The sequence below is a fragment of the Prionailurus bengalensis genome, chromosome B3 (assembly GCF_016509475.1).
Source record: "Prionailurus bengalensis isolate Pbe53 chromosome B3, Fcat_Pben_1.1_paternal_pri, whole genome shotgun sequence".
Lineage (NCBI taxonomy): Eukaryota > Metazoa > Chordata > Mammalia > Carnivora > Felidae > Prionailurus > Prionailurus bengalensis.
Window position 1 is genome coordinate 4170924 of NC_057355.1, and position 21566 is coordinate 4192489.

General features: G+C 47.1%; 2 protein-coding genes and 1 long non-coding RNA gene across 8 annotated transcripts; 2 read left to right on the forward strand and 1 right to left on the reverse strand.

Moving 5' to 3' along the window:
* Positions 1-1008: 1008 nt before the first annotated feature.
* On the forward strand, positions 1009-11114 carry CB3H15orf40 (chromosome B3 C15orf40 homolog). 3 transcript variants are annotated; one of them, XM_043554638.1, is made up of 4 exons: positions 1009-1165; positions 1904-2030; positions 4054-4181; positions 5457-6358. In XM_043554638.1, the coding sequence occupies exons 1-4, from the start codon at positions 1052-1054 to the stop codon at positions 5550-5552; spliced, it is 465 nt and encodes a 154-aa protein (XP_043410573.1). In that variant the 5' UTR covers positions 1009-1051; the 3' UTR covers positions 5553-6358. The 3 variants fall into 3 exon arrangements, with proteins under 3 accessions (XP_043410573.1, XP_043410574.1, XP_043410575.1); XM_043554639.1 differs by lacking the exon at positions 5457-6358 and adding an exon at positions 10881-11114 and having other exon boundaries at positions 1011-1165; XM_043554640.1 differs by lacking the exon at positions 5457-6358 and adding an exon at positions 7444-7507 and having other exon boundaries at positions 1011-1165.
* Positions 11115-12992: 1878 nt separating this feature from the next.
* On the reverse strand, positions 12993-18291 carry RAMAC (RNA guanine-7 methyltransferase activating subunit). Of its 4 annotated transcripts, none has more exons than XM_043554644.1 (4): positions 18172-18291; positions 17550-17598; positions 15030-15200; positions 12993-14321 (listed from the first exon to the last, which is right to left on the reverse strand). In XM_043554644.1, exons 3-4 carry the CDS (start codon positions 15197-15199, stop codon positions 14135-14137), a joined length of 357 nt encoding a protein of 118 aa, XP_043410579.1. In that variant the 5' UTR covers position 15200; positions 17550-17598; positions 18172-18291; the 3' UTR covers positions 12993-14134. The 4 variants fall into 4 exon arrangements, with proteins under 4 accessions (XP_043410579.1, XP_043410576.1, XP_043410578.1 ...); XM_043554641.1 differs by having other exon boundaries at positions 15030-15230; positions 18172-18233; XM_043554643.1 differs by lacking the exon at positions 17550-17598 and having other exon boundaries at positions 15030-15208; positions 18172-18262.
* A 51-nt stretch (positions 18292-18342) lies between these two features.
* LOC122468204 lies at positions 18343-19384 on the forward strand. The gene is made up of 2 exons (XR_006293158.1): positions 18343-18452; positions 18693-19384. It is a non-coding gene; the product is annotated as an uncharacterized LOC122468204 (long non-coding RNA).
* The last annotated feature ends 2182 nt before the right edge of the window (positions 19385-21566 follow it).

A 21566-nucleotide genomic window follows, 5' to 3' on the forward strand; every position in this document is an offset into this window, starting at 1 on the left:
TTATTGCAGCACAAAATATGAGCGCCTTGCTGCTGCCTTAAAGCAACGCGTCGGAACCGCAGCAATGACCGCTGTTGCCTCTGTGCTTCTTGGACCTTGTTTACTGGCCTCAGGGTTTTCTCCCCTGTTCTAATCTCGGGAGGGGGAGAAGGAAGACTTGTCGTGTGAGGACTGAGTCCCCACTGGGGAGTACCACTAGCAGCTACCAGAGTGATTCCCGTGTGCCAGACTCTGCGCTGAGTCCCTGCCACACGTTCTCACTTGTGTCTCGCGTCAGGCTGCGGTAAGTACTAACACCCACTTCACAGGCGGGGAAATGTCACGTTTAACAAGGTCGGTAAGGGGGGAGGCAGGATGAAAAGCCAGGTCTCTCCCTCCCGAATATCCGTGCCCTGACCCGCCGTGAGCCCGCTGTCCCACTGCCGTCTGGCATGTCAGCGGCAGGTCCCGCGCCTCGTCCACGGGCCACGCTGCAGCCCGCGGTCTTTCTCAAATACCACGGGTTGGACTGCGCCGGTCCTGCCTCTGCCCACTTCTCCAGTCTCGTCTCGCACATCCCACACCAGAATGTGATTTCCTCGCCTCTGACACGGTGGAATCCTCAGCGCCCGGCACAAGGCAGGTGCTCCATCGGCACGTGGGATACACCCCAGGGCTGAGGCCGCACGAGGCTCCACGTCCACCTGTGGGCCATGGGAAGCAGCGTCCGCATGGTGGTGGCAGCGGGAGCCACAAGACACCTGCCCCGGTGCACTCCTTGCCTCTCACTGCGATCCTTTATTCTTAGGAGGAAAGAGAAGAGCAGAGGTAACACAGCCTACCTACCTGCTGCGTGTGCGGAGCCGGAGGGGGGCGGGGGGGGGGCGGGATCCTGGTCTCCGTCTCCAGGGCTACTTTCCAGGATGGGGGGTCGTGCTCCCGCCGGCCGGGAGGGGTCGCCCTCGGGCCGGAGCAGAGGCGCTGGCCTGTGGGGTCGCTTCCGCCGGCCGCGCGCGCAGGCGCGGAGCGCTCTTCCGGCGCCGCTCTGCCTCCGCCCGGCTTCCCGGCGGGGATGCTGCGGCTGGGCCGCGGGCTGAGGCGGCTCGGGTCGGGTCGCGGGGCTGGAGACTCCGGCCGGCTCCCTTTAAGTGCGGAGATGCCCAAGAAAGCTGGTGCGACGAGCAAGGCCAGTGGCAAGCCCCGTGGCAGGGGAGGGTGGGCGGCGCGTGGGAGAGAGGCGGGCCCCGCGGGTGGGCGAGGGCCGCCGGCAGCTCGCGGCTCCCCGAGACCCGTCTGCCGGCTCTGAGGCCGGGTCCCCGCGCTCCCAGGAGGCCCGCCCCTCACGCAGGCTAGGCGCCCCCGCGGTCCCCGCACGGCCTGCGCCACCCGGCGTGGGAGGCTCGCGGCGGCGCCCCCGGCCCGACCGCCCTCCGCTCTGGGTCCCGGGCGGCGGGGGCTGAGCTCCTGGCGGGCACGCACCTGCTGCCCCGGTCCAGGCATGGGAGGCTCTGCTAGAGAGCTACCTCCGTCGTCCCTTCCTCTCTCCCCAATACACACACACTTCCGGCCTAGTTGCTCGCGGACGGTCCTCACCTCGGGCTGCAGGGGATGCAGAGATGAGTAGTAAGTGGTGTCTGCGCCTGGAGAACGGGGGATACAGCGCAGACGGTAGGCACCAGCACTCAGGTGTGGAAGCCAGAGTCCCGGCCCCCCAGGGCAGCAACAAAACACTCCGTTGGGTTGATTGGAGGGCTTCGTGGAAGAATTGACTTGGAATGCTTGGAAAACCTTTCCGGGTGGCCAGAAATCCCTGGACACGACTCATTCGTCTTGGTTAAGGGTGAAAGGGAGTAGAGGAAGGATCAGATGTGCGGAAACATATTTTATAGCTTGTAAAGTTGTAGTGTGGTTGTTGTCGTTTTAGGGTAAAAGCCAGACCAAGGAGCCAGAGACACCACTGCCTCCCTTAGGTCCTGTGGCAGTTGATCCTAAAGGTTGTGTCACCGTAGCCATCCATGCCAAACCTGGTTCCAAACAAAACGCTGTAACAGGTACATCTGGCCCCGGGGGTGGGGGTCACGAAGGGGCTGGGGCTGGGGGGGTTCTCCTCCATCCTCCGGTTGCCTTGGTTAGCGGAAAGTTGGTCTGTACAGTCAGGGTTTTCATATTCGTGATTGGAGGCTTCTCCGTTTTAAGATTCTAGATTCTAATGTAAAAGTGTAAGTAAATCCAGTGTCAAAAGTGAATATATGAAATTTACAGCATACCAAGTGAGATGAACTATTGTGTATTTTCTTTTTTTTTAATACGGTATTTTGAAAAGGACACACGCGGAAACACGTGCAGCCTAGAATTACTGCGTTTGTCCTATTTCAAAACTGGAGACATTAGCCAGAGAAAGAAAGAAGAGACATTTTGGTCGAGTTTAATGACCATTGGCCCAAGGAGGAAGAGAAAACCTGGTGTCTGAGAGTCCTGATCATCAGCTCCTGTGTGGACTTGTTTTAAAACAATAAAGAACTTTTCTGGGCCCAGTTCTTTTCATCTATGGGAGGAGATACTGGACTAGGAAGCTTTCAGGCTATTCCTTGGAGCCCTAAAGGTGCCTCAGGGGTGTTTTAGGTGGACAAGGGGAGGCCAGCAGGCAGCTATGTTTACATATATTTTAAATGCTGGGAGCCCAGGGGAACTTCTGTGGGTGCAGAGCCGGGGAGGCGGGGAAGGGCTGTATTCCGAATGAGAAGTCTGAAAACTGTTGATCTGAATTATTTTGAAGGTCTTTTTTACCTCTAAAGCTCCTTCTTTTTTGTTTTTTTGTTTTGTTTTGTTTTTACACTTTGAAAACAAGACCTCAGAATTGGGGTGCTAGGCCGTCGTTTGTGCTGGTGGCCGTGTTAGTCTGGCTGTGCATGGGCCGCACCCACCAGGGTCTGCCTTTTCTGAGTAGTTGTTGTGGACCCTGTCTCGTGTCAGCATACCATGTTTCATCGCGTCTGAGATGCCATCAGCTAGAAGGTACACAGGTATTTTGTGTACCAGCGAGACAAAATCCATACAAACACTTGATTTTCCGTCCATTGTGAAACGTGTCTGGATTTGAAAGGTACTGACGCAGCACACGCTGGAATTAGAATTGGTGACAGGCCAGGAGGCGGGCTGTTGTACGAGATTCTGTGGCCGTGTGGTTGACACAGGCAAGGTGTAAGCATGTGAGAACGCCTGAGAATCCCTACGTGGGGGACCAGGTTCAGCCCACTTGAGAACTACTGTGAGAAGTCCGCTCTCGGAAGGACAGTGGAGGGCTGCAGGCGGGCCGCTCTTTATAGAGGCTGTACTGATGGGGTCACGGCCACTGTGCAGACTGGCCCTGGAGTTCAAAGCACGTAGCCAAACGACTTTGAGTTACAGCATCACTTTATCACCGGGTGACCTTGGGCACATCTTGCCTTCGGTTTCCTCGTTTGTAAACTGGAGATAATAATGGTATGAATATCTTCTTCGTGAGGTTCTTATGAGGATTAAACAAGTTAATATCTGTGAAGTCCCTAAAACACGTGTGCCCTCAAGTTACCGTGCGCAAGTGCTGTGTAAATGTTTAAATGTTGCACCTTAAAGACATGAAACAGGCATTTCACGCGAGCTGAACCAGGCCAGTCCTCTCCTGTCCTGAGCCCCGAACAACCCTTGTCCAGTGCAGTGAGCTGCCTCCGTCCCGCTTCCTTTGTGACACTGCTGACCCAGCCTGACCTTGCCTTGGGGTTCGTCCTGCCACCCCACGCAGTTTCCAGTAGCCTACATCCAGGACGCTGCCCAGGGTTCTGAGCTTCTCTTGATCGGCAGGATGGGGGTAGATGTAGACTTTCTGTGGATTTCTTTCCTGAAGTGGTGAGGGCTTATTTATCATGTTTGTGTTCCCTAAAGCTTGAGTAGTTTGCTCGTTCATTTCTTCGTGCAATAGTTATTCATTGGAAACCTACTATGTGCCAGGTGAATGCAAACTCTTTTACAAAATAGCTTCACCTCTTGAAGAAAAACAACTCCTTAAGGGTCAAGTCCACACTGCTGTCATTCCAGACTTGACACCTGAAGCTGTGAGTGTGGCCATTGCTGCGCCTCCGTCGGAAGGAGAGGCTAATGCTGAGCTCTGTCGCTATCTTTCCAAGGTCTTAGAACTCCGCAAGAGCGATGTGGTTTTGGAGAAGGTAGGTCTCTCTCTCAAAACAGTTTGATTATTACATGTCAGATATTATTATGTTAATGCTGATTTTTCTTTTCCAAATCACTGAAAAAGCTCTCATTCATCACGAAAATATGTGAATTCTGTTTAGTTTCCTCCATTCCTGCTGCCTCAGCCCTTACTCAGAGTGACCACGCTCTGTATGTCTAGTCCTTAGTTGCCACCATCTCGAGCATTTTCCTCTTTTCACATGTTTTCCTGTATCTGCTGGCAGATTGGTTTTGTCTCTTCTTTCGTCATCATTCTAAAAATCTGAAAGGGTTCCTGTTGCTTATCGTCTCCATTAGCGAGTCTGTCAGGTGTTTCTGGTCTCCCCACGTTATCCTTGCTCCCCGGAAAAGCTGATTAGGAAGAGAGGCCAGATGAAGTTATTCACACGGCGGGTCTGCTCTAGGGGTAGATATCAAAATCACCTGGCATTGATTTCTAAAACACAGGTTCCTGGACATCTCTAGACTTACTGAAATAGACTTGGCAGGAGTAAGACCCAACCATGTTTATGTTTCTTAAAGCTCCGTTTGTTTTCTCGTGATACACTCTCTAGATCCCAGCTGGCATTCAGAGTCCTTGGTTAATAGGCTGCATCTGAAAATTCTCCCATCAGGCCACTACCCTCGATACATCCCCCTTGTGTTGCAGGAAACTCCTGACTCTCTGCCAGTGCCCTGACATCTGCCTGAAGGGGACTTCCCACTCCTCTGCTAGTCCAACTTCTACCCCTAGAGATAATCTCTGCTCACGTTTTACCCTCTTTAAAAGATGTTTCAAAACGAGTATTACAGCATTTGTTTTTCGTTTGGAGTTTTCAGAAATGTGGAACAGAGAGAACAGCAATTTGTTTGGAATTATTTTTACACAAAGTTTATATAAAATTGCAATATTCGTTTTGGTAATTTAAAAAATAATTTTAACTTTTAATTTCGACAAAGAAGTTATTTAAAAACAGAGCATTCTACATCTGGACTCTATTCATTTTGAAATTGCAATGCCAATTCTTATTATTACAGAAATTGATACATGAATGTAAAATCCCTAGATCTAGAGTGCAAAAATTGGTAGGAAGGTGGGATCTGAGCTAATCTGTGTTGAAATCAGAAATGACCGGGAGAAAGCGACGGCTAAGCTGTCAGGACAGCCCCAGGCCACCACGCTGGCCCCATGAGGACACTGCCATGATGGGTGCCTCTGAGGTCTGCTGTCTCGGGGGTTATCCTGACACCATTTTCTCCTTTTGGTCCAGGGTGGTAAATCTCGTGAGAAAGTGGTGAAGCTTTTGGCCTCCACAACTCCAGAAGAGATCTTGGAGAAATTAAAGCAGCAAGTGGAAAAGAAATAAAAGCCAGTTTTGAGAAAAACACATCCTTGGAAAGCTTTTTTGTTGCTATTAATGGAGAGGCTGTTAAATAAGAAAATATATTTCAGTGCACAGAAGAACATGGAAAAAATACATGTTTAACAACAGAACGCAAGAAATAGGAATTTAAAAGTACTCTACGTTCAATATAGGTTCTAAAATCCCTGACCCCAGCTTGGAGTATGTTACTCTGATTTCGTGGCATCACAAAATAAGAGAGCTGGAAAAGTTGTTTAAGATGACCTCACTCAGTCCGTTTCATTCTGTGATGGGGGTTCGGATGTCCCGAAGTTGAGAGAGTTCTTCGGGATCTCGTGGCGCAGGGTGGCAGCTGGAACCCGATCCCTGGACTCCTGGTTGGATGCAGTTCATCGTGATTGTGAATTAAAGTGCTATTTCTGCAGCCACCTCAGGGTTCCGAGGATCGCCTTCAGGTCCAGCTCACAGGTGACAGAAGAAAACCTGTCACACTGCTTTGTGCTCTTAGTTTGTATTTTAAAAGGCGTATCTAAATACGAAAATGCTTTCTGTGTCTTTTTAAAACTCTGTGGAGCATTTTGTGAAAAAGTAAACAAGAACAATTAAGACTTGTAATTTCGGGGAAGTCACTGACTCTTCGTCCTCCTTGGATGCTAGCTGCAGTCTTCAAATCTGGTATTTCTGAAGACTCTCCAGAGAGCCTTAAGAGAGGAGGACCTGGCAGCTATTCTCAGTATTGGTAAAGGCCTGTCAGAAATCATATGTATATTCAGGCTTCACAAGCGAGTAATAAAGATCTTGTTTTTAAATCTCCAATGCAAATTATAGTGATTTGGTAAAGGTACATAATTTCATTACCTTTGCCTATCAGAACCAAAGCAGTTGTGTGCTTTTGTCCAAGTACCTGAGAAAGTGTACGGGAAACAAAAATCTTTAAAAATACAAATTCCACAAAGAAGGAACCATAATAAAAATTGTTGATGGTGAAAGGGCTGGGAAACAGTCATCTGGTCAACTCTTACTCTGTGGATAGGAACCAAGGAGAAGGTCACGGTCAGTATTAATGGCAGAGCATGGGTCCCACTCCACGGCCTCCTTTTCTAAGCCGTTATGTCATACTGCCTCCAGATGTGTCTCCCTTGGACCTGGTCTTGGCTTAAGAACAAGTAGCAGAAACCCAACTCCATCCGGTTTACGCGATAAAGATTCACTGGCCTGATAACCTGGCAAGTCCAGAGGCAGCAGCTCAGTGTCATCATAAAGGACCCACTGCAGCTGACAGCGCCCGCTTCGGCCTCGTGCCCACTTGGAGGCAAAAAGGCAGCAGCCCTAGGCCTCACGTCCACGTACGCCCCCCCCCCCCCCCGGCAGGAAAAGACGCCACTCAGAAGAGCGGGCTCCCGCTCGGCTTCCCCCCACTCCTTGGTGGTTGGGGTGGGGGAGAACCAGAGGATGGGGTGGCACCCTCGTGGTGTTTCAGGTTCCAAACACATAGGTGGTTCCTTAACTGTAGTGCAGAATATAAATGTAAAAACCCACCGGGGCCCCCACTACAGAATTTTCAAATGCAGGTGACTAGGGCCTAAAAATTTTAAGAAGCTGGATTTGCAGTTTACGTCCAAGAGGTGGCACCATAATGCAGCGGCAGAAAGCCGCTTCGTTAATCTGAAGTGAGCAGTGCTAGTAGGAAGTCTCCGTAGTGCCCGCCAGTGTCCCACGCTCTTCTGTCTGGTCTGGGAGACATTTCTTAGGCTTATGCCCTCATTCCCTGAGTTCAGTTCAGGCCAGGGTGTGTGAACTGCCCTCTACTCGGCTGGGTACTCAGGAGTCTGGCTCAGTGCTTTAGTGGAGTCAGCATGGTCTTAAGTGTCTCCCTTAATTCTGCCGCTTTCAGAAATCCCATTTAGTTGGTGATTGAAAATGGAATTGGGCTGGAAAATTAGCAAGGAATTCATTTCAAAACAAGATGCCAATTTATTAATTTGAGTGAAGAACACACCTGCCAAACAGACTGTATAGTGGGATCCTCCAGCGAGAACATTCTGTCACTTTGGGAAGTCTCTTGACGAAGCCAGTCAGCATCTGAAGAGTGCTTGGAGAGCCTGGGATCAGAACCAGGGGAGGGAGGAGGGCGGAGCAGGGAGCTCTGACCGTCTGCGACAGACCCGTTCTGTCTCCTCGGCCCCTCTCCTGGGACAACTCTGGACACTGATGCTCCCTTTTTCCAGGCTCTGAGAAGACCACCTACTTCTGCCCACGTGGGCTGTCCTCAGACAATCCTCAGAATTCAACTGATATGGTTCTCAGCATTTTCTAATCCTTTTCTAGGTGTGTGCCACAGGATGCATCTAGTCCCCTTGCTGTTAGAGTCAGCGGGGGAGAACCCCAAACTTGGCAGCAGTTTGTATAGACTCTGTGGTCACTTCTACATGAAGCTTCTCCACGATGTGGCTTTACTGTCACAGTGGCTTTCACATGGTTTCAGAGCCTTATGTTTCTCTAGAGATACCTGGGTGGGTCGGAGAGCCGTGGAGAATAAGGGAGGGAGTCACGTCAACGGGACTCCAAGCCTTTAGCCCTCTTCCAAAGCTGTGCTGTCAGTGTGGCGGCTGCTAGGCACATGTGCTTACTGAGCACTTGAAATGTGGCTGATCAGTTTTTTTTTTTTTTTTTTAATGAAAGCATCACGGAAATAAAGGCCACGTTGGAAACACAAGGTTGAAAATACGGCATAGAATTTGGGGGGCAGGATAGAAGGAGGTGAGCAAAGAAAGGAAAATGTCAGATCTAGAAGTCAGGAAGGGGCAGTCAACAGACATAACTGGGGTCCTGAAAAAGAACCCCCCCCCCCAAAATGGAGCAGAACAAAGATTTCAAGATAAAATGAAGAAAATATTGAAATAATAAAATATGAATTTAAGGAATAAAACGTGCGGTGTCCCAGGGGAAATACGGACAAATGGTTGACAAGGAGATATAACCTAGTAAAGTTCTCTGACTTCAAAAACAAAAAAGCCTACGGCCATCTAGACAAAAAGTTGAAGGCCTAGGAAGGGAGGGGGGAGACACACACATGTACACTCCCATTGCTAATGGGAATGTGAATTGCTACAGTGTTTAAGAAAATGTAGCACTTACTAAAAATACAGGTGTTTTAATCTAATAATCCTACTTTTTGAGAATGCCTCATAGAACACATAAAAATGCCAGAATATATGGGCAAAAAAAGGGTAACAATCTAAGTGTCTGCCTGTAGGAGACTCATCATATAATCAACAGCAAATCCATACTGTAGAGTATTATGCTATTAAAATTAGCTTTTAATCTATAGTTACTGACCTGGAACGATGTCTATGTTGCATGAACAAAGAATAATGTATGTGTCTGTGTGTGTGTGTGTATATGTGTGTATGCACGCACACACATATACACACACACACACATAATCTGTAATAAAGGAAAAATACATACATAATTTATATATATTTGGGTGGGCATGATAAAAGAGAAGTGTACACAACAGGCCATGACAGCTGGGTGAGTGCAGATCCTTCCTAGGTGTAGTGTTTCACTTTTTTATAACGTTTGTTATTTTGTATACAAACCGAACATATAAAATGAAAGAAATTTTAAAATGAGAAAAACAGACTCAAATGAAAAAGCTCCGGCCTTTAGCAATGAGAGCAGCTTCATTTATGTAATTCAGAGCAAGGCGGGAGGGCCTTAGGGAGCTCAAGGCACGGGTGGTGGAAAAAACCATGAGATCATCATCACATCAGCCCTGAAGCTGTCTCAAGAGAAGCTGCTGAAACTCGGAGAAAATCTAGCTGGTAATCGATACATAGGGCTCTGTGGGCCCTTAGGGACAGGAATGAAAACACCAACCGAATTAGCCTGCCAGCCCATGGAGACGTTGGCGAAGGACCTGCGAGCTACACCTCTTGCACCCACGTCGGCCCAGAGGTGCCCCACACCCCACTACTACTTCTGGAGGCACACGGCCGACACGGACTCATAACCTGCAATGTGCCCAGCCCCGTGATGCATAGCGTGGAAGTGCTTTCACTTAGTCCTGCGAGGGGGCAGTCCGATGACATGTTAGCCGTTTTGATGGAAGACGTCCTCATCACTAACCTGCTTCTCCCATACTGTCCCGTAAATCTAAAGATCTGGGGTGGTATTACCCACATCTCTTTTCCACTTTTCTGCACTGAGGGCACTGATAACCAGCTCCCCAGATCACTGCGCCTTGTGGCTTCGACAGTGTTCCAGGGGCTGAAGCTAATTCCTCTTCATCTCTGGCACATTCCTGATACCATGTAGCCTTATTGATGAGACCCATGCGGCCAGCTTGACCCGGGGCCGTTCTCTCCCAGAATGTCCACGGGCTCAAGGATCTCTGTCACTGTCCCTATTTTCCTCAAAAGCTGGTCCTAGTAGAGGTCTAGACTTCTGGAAAGGAGGAAGTACTTGCTCAAGTCTACCGTGGAGTCCAGTGGTATAATCTATTTGAATCTAGTTGTTTATTTGGCTCTGTAATTAGGAGCCAGGAGAAATCTTGGTTTAGGTAATTCAGAATACAGAGAATATATGTGAATTCTGAAGTAGTAATCTAAAAACTAACATCACGACTCCTACCAATGTCAAGAGTATTTACTCCTGTTGGCCTTAATTCATTCTAAATTAAAAGCGAGAGGACTGTAAAAGCACACATTTCTAAATTCATAAATAGAGGAAAGACACTGAGGGACCCATATAATTAGGTTTTTCACACAGAATTAGCCAAAGCCTGTTTAGTATTTCAAAATCCTTATCTATCTCAAATATGCTTCTTTGGTCAAAATACAAGATACTGAAAGAAATCCCAAGTAAGGTTTTCAGTGAATGGTTTGTGATAACTCAATTTGTCTAACATTACCAAAGGAAGCACTTTCACAAGTAATCTTTCCAACTGATTGAAGTTATTAAGTGGTACAAGTTGCCTCAAGCTGGGAGTATATTTCCCACATTTCCTAATAATAAAAAAAATTCCCTTTCACTATAAACAGTGCTAATTAAAAGAAGTCAAAGGCCAGGGGTACAGATTTCCATACACAGCCAAATCTTGTTTGGGTTAAATGAATCAAACGGAATAGGTCTGGGAAATTTTTAAAGGTGTTAAAATAACTGTATTTGTTTTAGAAACAAAGTGTAGGGCTTTTATTAGAGTTCAGAATTATGATATCAATAATCTTCAGGGCCAAAAATCATTTCCTTCCATTTTAGTATTCTAAACTTAAAACTGACATTTCATTACTCTTAATTCTGTCACGGAGTTCTGTTTTCCTTTAGGCGAATCAATTACAAAGGGAAAAATTACATCCTGTCTGTTGAACATTATAAGGAAGGCAGCTTTGAAATCCAAAACCATGCTGGAAGTCTCACCAGATCTCTTTTTCCTATCTGGTTTCAAGAACTCAAACTGTACTCGGGGCTGTGACCGATGGTTATTAGTACTCTGGATAACCTCAAATAGCACTCAAGAAAGAAAATAAAAACAACCCCTCCATCTCAAGTCTCCAGCAAGCTGGTCTCAGTCAGTATTAACCTGATGTGCTTCCATCATCAGCATTCGACATTTTAAAATCAGGGATTTCCAAATAGCAAATGCTACTAATTTTTAGCTTAATGTTTATATACATTTGACATTTGAAATTTGTTATTTTCTGAAGCATGTAATTTCTGCTTTTGCTAGTTCGTGTATTAATTCACATAAGAATCACAAGTCTTCACTCGCAGTGTCTCCTGCTCTTCCCCCATCTTCTGTCAGTTACTCCACATGCTTCACAGCCGTGCTGTGATTCACCACTCACCGCGTCCTTCCCTCCCGTTGACGGAACGAACGTTTATGCGGCACCGGTTACGTACCGCTGGGGGTGTAATGGTCACAAGCTCTCATTTCTACCTTAAGCCCTTGTATGTTTGCTCACTTCTTTTCACGATCACGCTGTGAAGAGTAGCAGGGTGAGTGTTCTCCTTATCCTGACAGGGAAGCAAATAAGCTCCAAGTGTAAGTGATTTTCCCAAGGTCACACACCTTGTGAGAACAGGACTGGAAGCCAGGACTCCTCATGCTAATGCTAGATGCTGTCAACAACAGACGGTCTATTCGAGATTAATTCCATTTGACACGATTTTAATTCTTCTCACTCTTAAATTATCCTTTTTTAAATGTTACTTTCAGTCTCTCCCACATGAAGCAGAAACTGTGTCTATTATTTCCTCTCAGTTTTAAGCATATAGGGGACAGGCTAATGGTGACTGCTGTTTAAAAAAAAAGAAAAAAACCCACCACCATATAGGCTACTCTAGCAGAATGCAGAAATAACTCGCGTTAAAAGGACTCCTGTTTTCAAGCAGGGCTGAGTCTCAGGCCATCTGTGATCTTACCGTACTAGGATTAAAAGATTTAGGGGCGCCTGGGTGGCGCAGTTGGTTAAGCGTCCGACTTCAGCCAGGTCACGATCTCGCGGTCCGTGAGTTCGAGCCCCGCGTTGGGCTCTGGGCTGATGGCTCAGAGCCTGGAGCCTGTTTCCGATTCTGTGTCTCCCTCTCTCTCTGCCCCTCCCCTGTTCATGCTCTGTCTCTCTCTGTCCCAAGAATAAATAAACGTTGAAAAAAAAATTAAAAAAAAAAAAAAGAGATTTAAATACTATTAGAAAATGACCTTTCCTTTGAGCTTCCTGAGACCCATCCCTCACTCCAGCCCTGCCCCGTGGGCCCATTGGTCTCCCTAATTAGGGCCAGAAGCCGGTACGGCAGAGATCCTGTTGTAAAGCTGTGGCCAGTTACTATCTGGGTGAGTCAGTGCCTGTGCTTTATCAGTTGACAGATATTTTTAATAACCCATCTGCCTTCAGACAGGATCTTGGGGTGCTGTGAGGCTATCCTTAACTCTCTAGGCTAAGTTTCTATGGTATCCAGATAAAGCTGTAACAGCACTGTGCCTATTGATGTAATTAGAGGGGTACAGGGAAAACCCTTATTGCTAAAATTTCATTCACATCTGAATGTGAAGATCTGGTTTTATTAGATCCTTTCCAATAAAAGTTACCTGAAAGGATGGCTCTTCAGGAAGGGGGGAGGGGAGAGTTGGCTCCAGAGCATGGAGAAGTCAACCTCAAGGGCCTAGAGTGGAGTGTTATGAGAGAAGGCAGCAGAAGGCAGATTTAAGAAGTTGCCTTTAAATTCCTTCTCCCTATGATGAAATTTCTACTCTTAACATTACTCTTAAGCCAAATAAACTTTTCAACAGATATGAAGGAAAGAGCAATAAAAAACCAGAAGGTTCATCACATCAACTGCCAAAACTTGAGGAAGAAATTGTTTCATCTTAAGTATTTTATTAGTTGAATAACACCATTGTAGTGGCCATTAAAATGATCTGAAACAAAACGATCAGTGTAAAAGCAAGTTACAGCGTCACTTTATTTATACAAGAGGAAGCAGCAAAGGTGCACATTTGGAAGCGGATAGAACACTGTTCAATCAGTCCACGTTAAATACCATGAAAGTGGTCAGGATGCAGCGTTACATGCATACCATTGGAAAAGAAAGGGTTTACAGAGTTAAACTTTTGTATAACATGAGTTTTCATCTGCTACGTTTAAGTTGGCAAAAAGCCTTATAGTCTGTATGAAATGATCGTGTACCCTAATCTCAGCCACCACTAGATCAAGACACTGAAACTGAGAAGAGTTCCTTCCTTATTTTACAGCTTTATTCTTGACATCCCTCTAAAAAGAGACAAAATGATTGTGGAGCTGACTCATACCTGGAGTAATTATAAAGTACCACGGTCATAACAAAAGCCAAAAGAAGTATCTACAATTGTTTTACCTTTCAACTGCTGAGGTCACAGACAACACAGTACAAGTAGGCATAATTGTGCATTCTGGGGTTGACTGTACTAACCTCTGCAAAAACTTCGGAATGAGCATATCCGAGTAAATGGATACTTCCTTATCTTACAAAGTAAAATCAAGCGGGAGTGCGTGGGTGGCTCAGTTGGTTAAGCATCCGACTTTGGCTCAGGTCACGATCTCGTGGTTCGTGAGTTCAAGCCCCGCATTGGGCTCTGTGCTGACAGCTCAGAGCCTGGAGCCCGCTTCGGATTCTGTGTCTCCCTCTTTCTCTGCCCCTCCCCGACTCCTGTTCTGTCTCTCTCTCATAAACATTAAAAAAAAAAAAGTAAAATCAGGCATTTTCTACTTTAAAATTTTTATTTCTGTGTAAAACAAAGACAGAACTCCTGGAGGTCAAACAAAGAAAACACACAGCAAGTTCAAAGACTGTTAAGTCATGAAACAAAGAAGAAATCTGAGGTAGAAGTCAGGTAATAAATCTACAACCTTTTTAGAGGCATACTTATTCCCAGCAACCATAATGTCTCTGGTAAGATCTCATTAAAAAAAAAAAAGTCAGAAGTGCCAAAAAGTTAATAATCCACTCTCTGAAATCAAACGTAAAACTATGACCAACAGAAGATACAAACTTTTGTCACGTTAACAGAGTAATGGTTTTACTAAAAGCTGCTGCCGTTTCCATCAGTAGTAACCATAGGGAGGCCGTTGGTTGTAACCATAGTGTCCGTACTGGTGGGGGTAGTAAGGTTCTTGTCTGTGCTGCGGGTAATTGTTACCCCAGGATCGTCCATGCCACTGATTTGATCGATTGTCACTGGGCCACCCCCGTCTGCTATCCCTACCTCTAAACTGTCTGTTATCTTGCAACCTACAACAGCAAAACAAAAAGATTTTTATACTTCTCTTTTAACAAACACAAATGACAACTCTATCCCAGTGCATTTTATTTCAGTCTAATATTCCGTCCACAAGGGGGTAAAAAACATTTTTCTCCGCAGAATGTTATAGCACCAGTTGGTCAAAACATTCCCAAAATTTATATCATTCTTCCAGTATCACACTGGATACGCTTTGCAGAGAAATAGGCAGACCACGACACGAAACCCAAAACAACAGAATAGTTCTCAAACTGAATTCTATTCGATTGTACAAAAGCAGTATGGTAATCTATTCATCTATTTTGAATTATTACATAGACATAATTTCTATTGTATAAATTTCTTTCTCAAGTATAAGCCAAAGACAGTACCTTCTCTATGGAATCTAACACAGAGTTTTATAGAAGACTCTGGGATTTTCAAGTATATTTGCAAAGAAAATCAAATGTCCACAGGAAGAACATTTTAAAAAAGAACATTAAGACACACACAACTGAACAGCAAGGGAAAAACACATGGTGCCGACAAAATACTAAGGCACACGTTTACTGGCCGCTTGCTCCGTGCAGGCAGGCGGTCGGCACCAGGAGTACCAAACAAAAACATCGGTCCCTGCCCTCGCTGGCCTCGGGGGCTAACGGGTTAAAGCCGTCCTCTCCCACGTCAGCCATCCACAGGTGTCCTCCCATGATACCTACCGATTGCCTCTATTTCTCTGGTTCCCAGCGGCTCTGCTAGTCCACTCCTCGACAATCGGAGGGGACTCAGGAGGGCGCTTCAGGTATTCCTGGTATTCTTGGTCATCTTCTGTGAATCTACCGGCGAACATCTCTTCAAAATTTGGAACAGCTTCAGAAGCGTCTGTCATCCTGAAATTCTGTCGTTTTTAATACAGTGCTCTGAGAATTTTTTTAAAAAGTCACATTATCTTACCAGATAGTGAAAAACCAAGAGATGAACAATTTTAGGCAGGGTATTCATAAACGTCTTTGTGTACTTTTAAACTTCAGATAGTTTTAAACATTCAATTCAGTGTTTCTTGACTTCTGTAATATAGATGTACTAACTGGGCACCCAGGATACAAAGATGAACAATATATCGTGGTCTCTACCTCCAAAGAACTCTTGGTCTACAGCGTAAGACAGACGTGGTATAAAGGGAGGACCAGTGAATGTCAAGAAATGAAGCTGGAAAAATAGGCAGGGATCGAATTATGAAAAACTGTGTATTCCACACAAACAACTGTGCACTTATTCTGGTAGGAAATGGGGAGTCCTAGGTGGTTTAAGCAGAGAACTCTCCAGAGCAAGCCGACTATTTAGAAGGATCACTTTTCTAACCGGGCAGAGCACAGATCAGCGAGGACAGACCAAAGGCAGCTTACTGCACTGCTGTAGGGCTCAGTCTGAGGAAGCAACTGTGAGGACAGGTAAGATTCCAGGAGAAATTAATCACTCACTAGATGTTGTGGGGTGGCAGGGGAGACAAAGGGTAACTTCCAGGCTTCTAGCCAAATGAGCGCATGGCCTATGGTGCCATGGGAACCACAGGAAGAAGGGTGGGCAAGGGTACACAAGAGTTTGAAGTTAGTTACGTTATGCCCATCCACACGGAGAGTCAGCTCACAGTTACCTATTTGGGACTGAGAAGCAAGTTGATGATAAATACGGGAGACATCAGCAATTCTGATGGTGGTTAATGCTGTCAGAATGGAGGAGATTCCTCAGGAAGATTGTGGAATAAGAAGAGTATCAAGGAACAGAATCCTGGAGAACACCGACATAGAAGGAAGTTGAAGATAAAGAAGAAAACCGGTAAGAACCAGCAAAGTGAGCTTACCATAGAAGGCAAGACAATAAAGAGTGAATGGTCCTCAGTGTTGAACAGTACAATGACAGAACCAAGAAGAGAAAACTAATTGCGTTTAGCCATTAGGAGGTGATTATTTTAGAGTACTAGGGATTGAAACAGGACTTCAGTTAATTGAAAAGTAACTGGAAGGTAAGGAAGTAGAAATCTACACTGACTAGGGACTAAGTTTTCAAGAAGCTTCGCTGAAAACGAGAAAAAGGCAGTAGCTAAAGGGTTACTGGAAAATTACCTCCTATTTTTCCCAGGACAAAGTACCTGAGGTTAGGTTTATAGGAAAAGAAAAAAGAACCAGTAAAAAAGTGAAAGACTGAAAATACAGGAGAGACACAAAAATGGAAAGGCAAATAGGCATTTAAATGAACAGCTACTCAAGTTTAGGGTACTTTATAATGGCATCCAATGCGCTCCTGTACTGTGACAAAATGAAAACTACTATGGACACTGTCTAACAAATCTGTATTAGCTGGGTTTCCCAGGCCCATTCTGGACTCGTTCAAGTAGTATTTCCTTACCCACATTCTCCGGGAGCCCTCTACCTCTAAGAAAAGATTTGGCTTAGGTGACAAAAGGCCTCATCCTCGAGACGCCAAGGGACAAAGACTTCGCTTCTTTTAAACTTTATCCAAGACCTGGAAGCCAGCCAATCAGCGTGCTGTAGGGAGCTCCCCCCTTCCCAGTCTTCCTTGACCACATACCGGTCAGGGCTCCCATCCCTGTCTTTCCTAACCCAGGCTTCATCTTTCTACTCTTTGCCTCAAGACTCCTAACACCTGTTTTATGACTTGGGATATATGTGACATCATACGAAAACTTTCAAATCGGACATCCTGCAATTATTTTTCTTACTGTATTACTTCAACTTACAATAAAACTTTTTGACAAAGACGTGATAGTGGAAGACAGTTTCTTCATTAGTTTGTTTCTCATCCAAATCCCCCAAAACATATGCAAATATTTATAATTCTACCCTCACCCCAGCAACATTAGACCAAGACTACTGTGTGGATGCAAGAAGCAATACCTAGACGTTTTAATCTTTCTTAGGCTGCTGCTCTCAGACTTTCCACTTTCTCAGATGTCAAATTCGCAAACCCAAGGTATGATTTGTAATAATAAGTTCAGCCAATGACCATCATGCCTGGGTTTCTATAGGAATCACAGAAACCACCAGAAGGATGACCCATACCCAACCAGATGGGGAGTAGAAACTACAAGACAAGGCAAAAATGCCACTCTATTTCTATGTTCTCCTACGGTCCCCTTCTCACAAGTAAACAAAAATCTCTATTGTTACTCACGACAATGAAATTTAAATATAATTTTAATCGATCTGAGCTTTACTTACCCCAGCACTTTGAGGCAGTTGTACTGTCTAATGTTTGTGTTGTTTCGATCTGGGGGAAGGGAGAAAAACGCTTGATTCCCTGGAAGGAAACCCTCAAAAGGTGGTGGGGAGGGCGAGGAACACAAGGGCCTCAGTGAGTGAAGGGGCTGTCCTAAAAGCGCTCCGGAGACTCGCCACGCTGGCTGGAAAGCGAGCGCGAGCGCTCGAGTGGCGGCGGAGAGCGCGCGGCCTTCAGGACCCAGAAGCCGGTCCAGGCACGACCGGCACAAGGTACGTGCCCCTCGGTGGAAGGCAGGGGCTCAGCCTTTCGGACCGGTCTCGAGCACAAGTAAAACCGCGCGGCGCAGTGGTGCAGGCGAGCGACCTTGGGGATGAATGACCACTGGGGGCTTCTGCTGCCCGGGGAGACGCGCACCGGCTTCCCAGTCCGCTGTCGGAGCGCACTGGGCTGGTCTCCCGCGGCCCTGGCAGGCCTGCTCCCCCCCCAGACGCGAGGGCGAGGGGAGGCCCCTCGGCGCGGCCCGTCCGGCCCCTTGCTCCCCGGGGCCACGATCGCCCGCCGAGGGCTGCGTCTGCCCAGCTCGGGCCGCACCCCGCCGGCCACACGCGCAGGAGCACCCACCTCCGGCCCACAGCGCGGCCACGGGATCTCCCACTACTTCAGCTCTCCAAGGTAACGGAGCCACTCGGGCCACAGGCCGACTTCCGCTTCCGGCAGGCCAGCGCGGGGGGGGGGGGGGGGGGCGCGGCCTGCCAAGTCTCGCGAGATCTCGGGACCGTAGTGCCGGTTTCTCCTGGTTCCTCGATCTCCCGAGCCCCGCGCGGAGGGCGTCGGGTGTCGCGCCGGTGGTGGCGGTGTCCCGCGTGCGCTTTCGGCCCGCTCTCCCTGGACAGGACACCGCTGTGCGTGAGGCCTCCTTAGCGAGGGGCCGGTGGCGGGCGGGGACGGACGCTGAGGAAATGTGCGGGGAGGAGAGGGAGAGGCCCCTTCCGGCCACCTGTTCCCGGGGTCGGGCGAGGCGAGGGCGGCGTCGCGGCGAGGCCACAGCTTTCACCTCTGCCTGGCCAGGCCCCGCTAGTAAGGTGTCCGCAGTCCGTTGGTGCCCGTTTTTCCCGACACCTCCCCCCACCCCTCCCCCGCAGCAGTGAAGTCGTCAGGGCCCAGCTACCTCCGGGCGCCGTGACCTTTTCTTCTCGGAGGCCCTGCGGTTCCATCAGTGCCGGGTGTCCCAGACGTGACCCGCCCCGCCCTCGCGACTGGCTTTCGGAATTGTGCGCCCCGCTTCTGTTAGGATTACCTCCCGTTTCTCCTTGGAAACTTTGACGTCCACAACTGATGCCCTTTTCCCCCTGTACTTGCTCCCGTCGGTTGACAGGTGCCATCGATTCTGCCTCCGCAGTAATTGTGGCATCCAGCCACTCTGCGTACACACTGCCTGCACCTCCTCGAGGGTCTCGACCCCTCAACGGGGCAAGTGCAGTACTTTTCCTCCAGCGTCACTCACTTGCCAACCCTGTCGTCCTTTTCAAGCACAGCTGTGATCAGAAATCGTCACGGGCTCCCTGTTGCCTGTAGGTTAAGGACCTAATTTGTGAACTTGGATTCAAAACGAACGATTTTCTGCTGTTCCCCTTTCCTCCTCCCTTGTCGGTGGGAAACCAGACCGTATGAATCTCTCCCGACCTCCCTTTACCTTCTAAAGATTGCTCCTGGCTCTTTCTCCTTAGGAATACTCTTCTTCCCTATCTTCGTACACTGTTGAAATTCTGCCCGTTGTTTAAAGCCACATAGTGACCTCGCCGTCTGGAAATAAATTTTCTTTCTTTGGAATGTCCGTCATACTTTCCAAACCATTCTTCATGTATTCATTCAGTTATTACCACTTCGTAGTTTTGAATTAAAACGGGGTGTACAATTCCTCCCCCTCCTATACTGTAAACAGACCTCCATCACTTCTGCATCCTGGAATGTGTGACGCAGCGCTTTGTATAAAGCGAGCACTCCGTAAATGCAGAACGAATGTGGAGCTGCCAGCGTTCCAGGCCATGTTTTAGAAGCACCGACCTAGTAAAAGTGACTAGGACAGCATGGAGGAGGAGCTCCGATAGTCATTACTCGCCTTGGATAGTAAAGGTGAGAGGGGAAAGAGCAAGGTTGCAATAATTGAGTAGCGCTCTCCTTAGTGACCGAGTGGATGGTGGGGGGAAAGGATTGTGAGCAACCAGGGAGGACTCCAGTTCTGTAAGCCAAGAAATCCAGACTGAATGCCCATAGGGTGAATTTTTTTAACATATGTTTATTTTGGGGAGAGCGCAAGCGGGTGAGGGGGAGTGAGGGGGGGACATAGGATCTGAAGTGGGCTCTGCGCTGACAGCAGTGAGCCAGACGTGGGGCTTGAACTCGTGAGCAGCGTGTGATCATGATCTGAGTTGAAGTCTGACGCTCGACTGACTGAGCCACTCAGGTGCCCCTAGGGTGAGTTGTGAGTTGGTTTCGAGGCAGAAAATGAGCTCAGATCTCAAACAGATTTGGAGACTATGAGATGGCTGAAGACAGAGAGGTTATGGCACAGTATATAAGTGTGTGAGTCATCCGTGAAGAAACAACAGTTGAACTCCTCAGTGTATATGATCTTTCCAAAAGAGAAAGTATTTATAGAGAAGAGCAGAAGGCCAAGGCCTACGCCTCAGGAAATACTCCTATTTAGGAGGCAGGAATAGGAAATATAAACTTGGAAGAAAAGATGAGAATAAATACATGGTAGCGATGTCACAGTTGGAAAACTCAGAAAACTGCTTCCCCACCTGGTATCAGGAGGCAGGGAGGATATTTGGGAAAAAGAGGGCTGTTGAGCAGTTTGCTGACTTCCTTCTGACCTTATTAGGGCATTACTTCTAGGTAATGAGGACTCGCACCTGAAAGAGCGTGATTTCTTTAATTTTGTAAGCGCTTAGGAGCTCCAAGCTTCTGAGAGTTTCTGGGAAGAACTGTAGATAATTCTGACCAATTTCAAGTGAGACTATTTCTGCGCATAATGTCTTCTTATATTCTGTCTGATATTTTATCAGTTTTATACCTCATTTTCTGGCATCGTTGGGGAATAATCTGTTCCATGAAAAGAAATTTTTCAGATAATGGACATTTAGCCTTTAAGCATTAAAATGTTTTCTCTGGAACCACTTAAAACATTTTTTTTTATTTTTTTATTTATTTTTTTTAATTTTTCAGAGAGAGAGAGAGAGCATGAGTGTGAGCAGGGAGGGGCAGAGAAAGAGGGAGACACAGAATCCTAAGCAGGCTCCAGGCTCTGAGCCATCAGCACAGAGCCTGTTGCGAGGCTGAAACCCACGAGCTGTGAGATCATGACCTGAGCCGAGGTTGGGCGCTTAACCGATTGAGCCACCCAGGTGCGCCTCACTGGAACCACTTTTGATAGAAATGTACATAAAATGTAGTACTTCTCTGCCATGAACACAGAAAATGGGACATGATTTAAACTACGCTTGGCAACTAAAGCTTACTGTCACAGCATCCGTTATGCTCTGCCGGGTAGTAAAGTCCTTGGCCCTGTTGACACATCTGGAAAAGACTGCCCTATGTTAGTTGACTTTTTTTTGTCTCTGTTATTAGTGTTATATCTCAATGACTTTTCCTCAAACAGCTCTGTAAATTAACCTCACTTACTCATAATTTTAAGCCTCACATTGACCCAGTGATCTGGAGGCAAAATACACCAGCAGACGTCCCTGGGGAATCCTGGCAGCTAAAGAGTCCTTCATTCAGAGGCTGTGAGTGACCTTGGACAATGACCACTGTATTTTTTTTATTTTAATTTTATTTTTTTAATTTACATCCAAATTAGTTAGCATATAGTGCAGCAATGATTTCAGGAGCAGATTCCTTAATGCCCCTTACCCATTTAGCCCATCCCCCCTCCCACAACCCCCCCAGTAACCCTCTGTTTGTTCTCCATATTTAAGAGTCTCTTATGTTTTGTCCCCCTCCCTGTTTTTCTG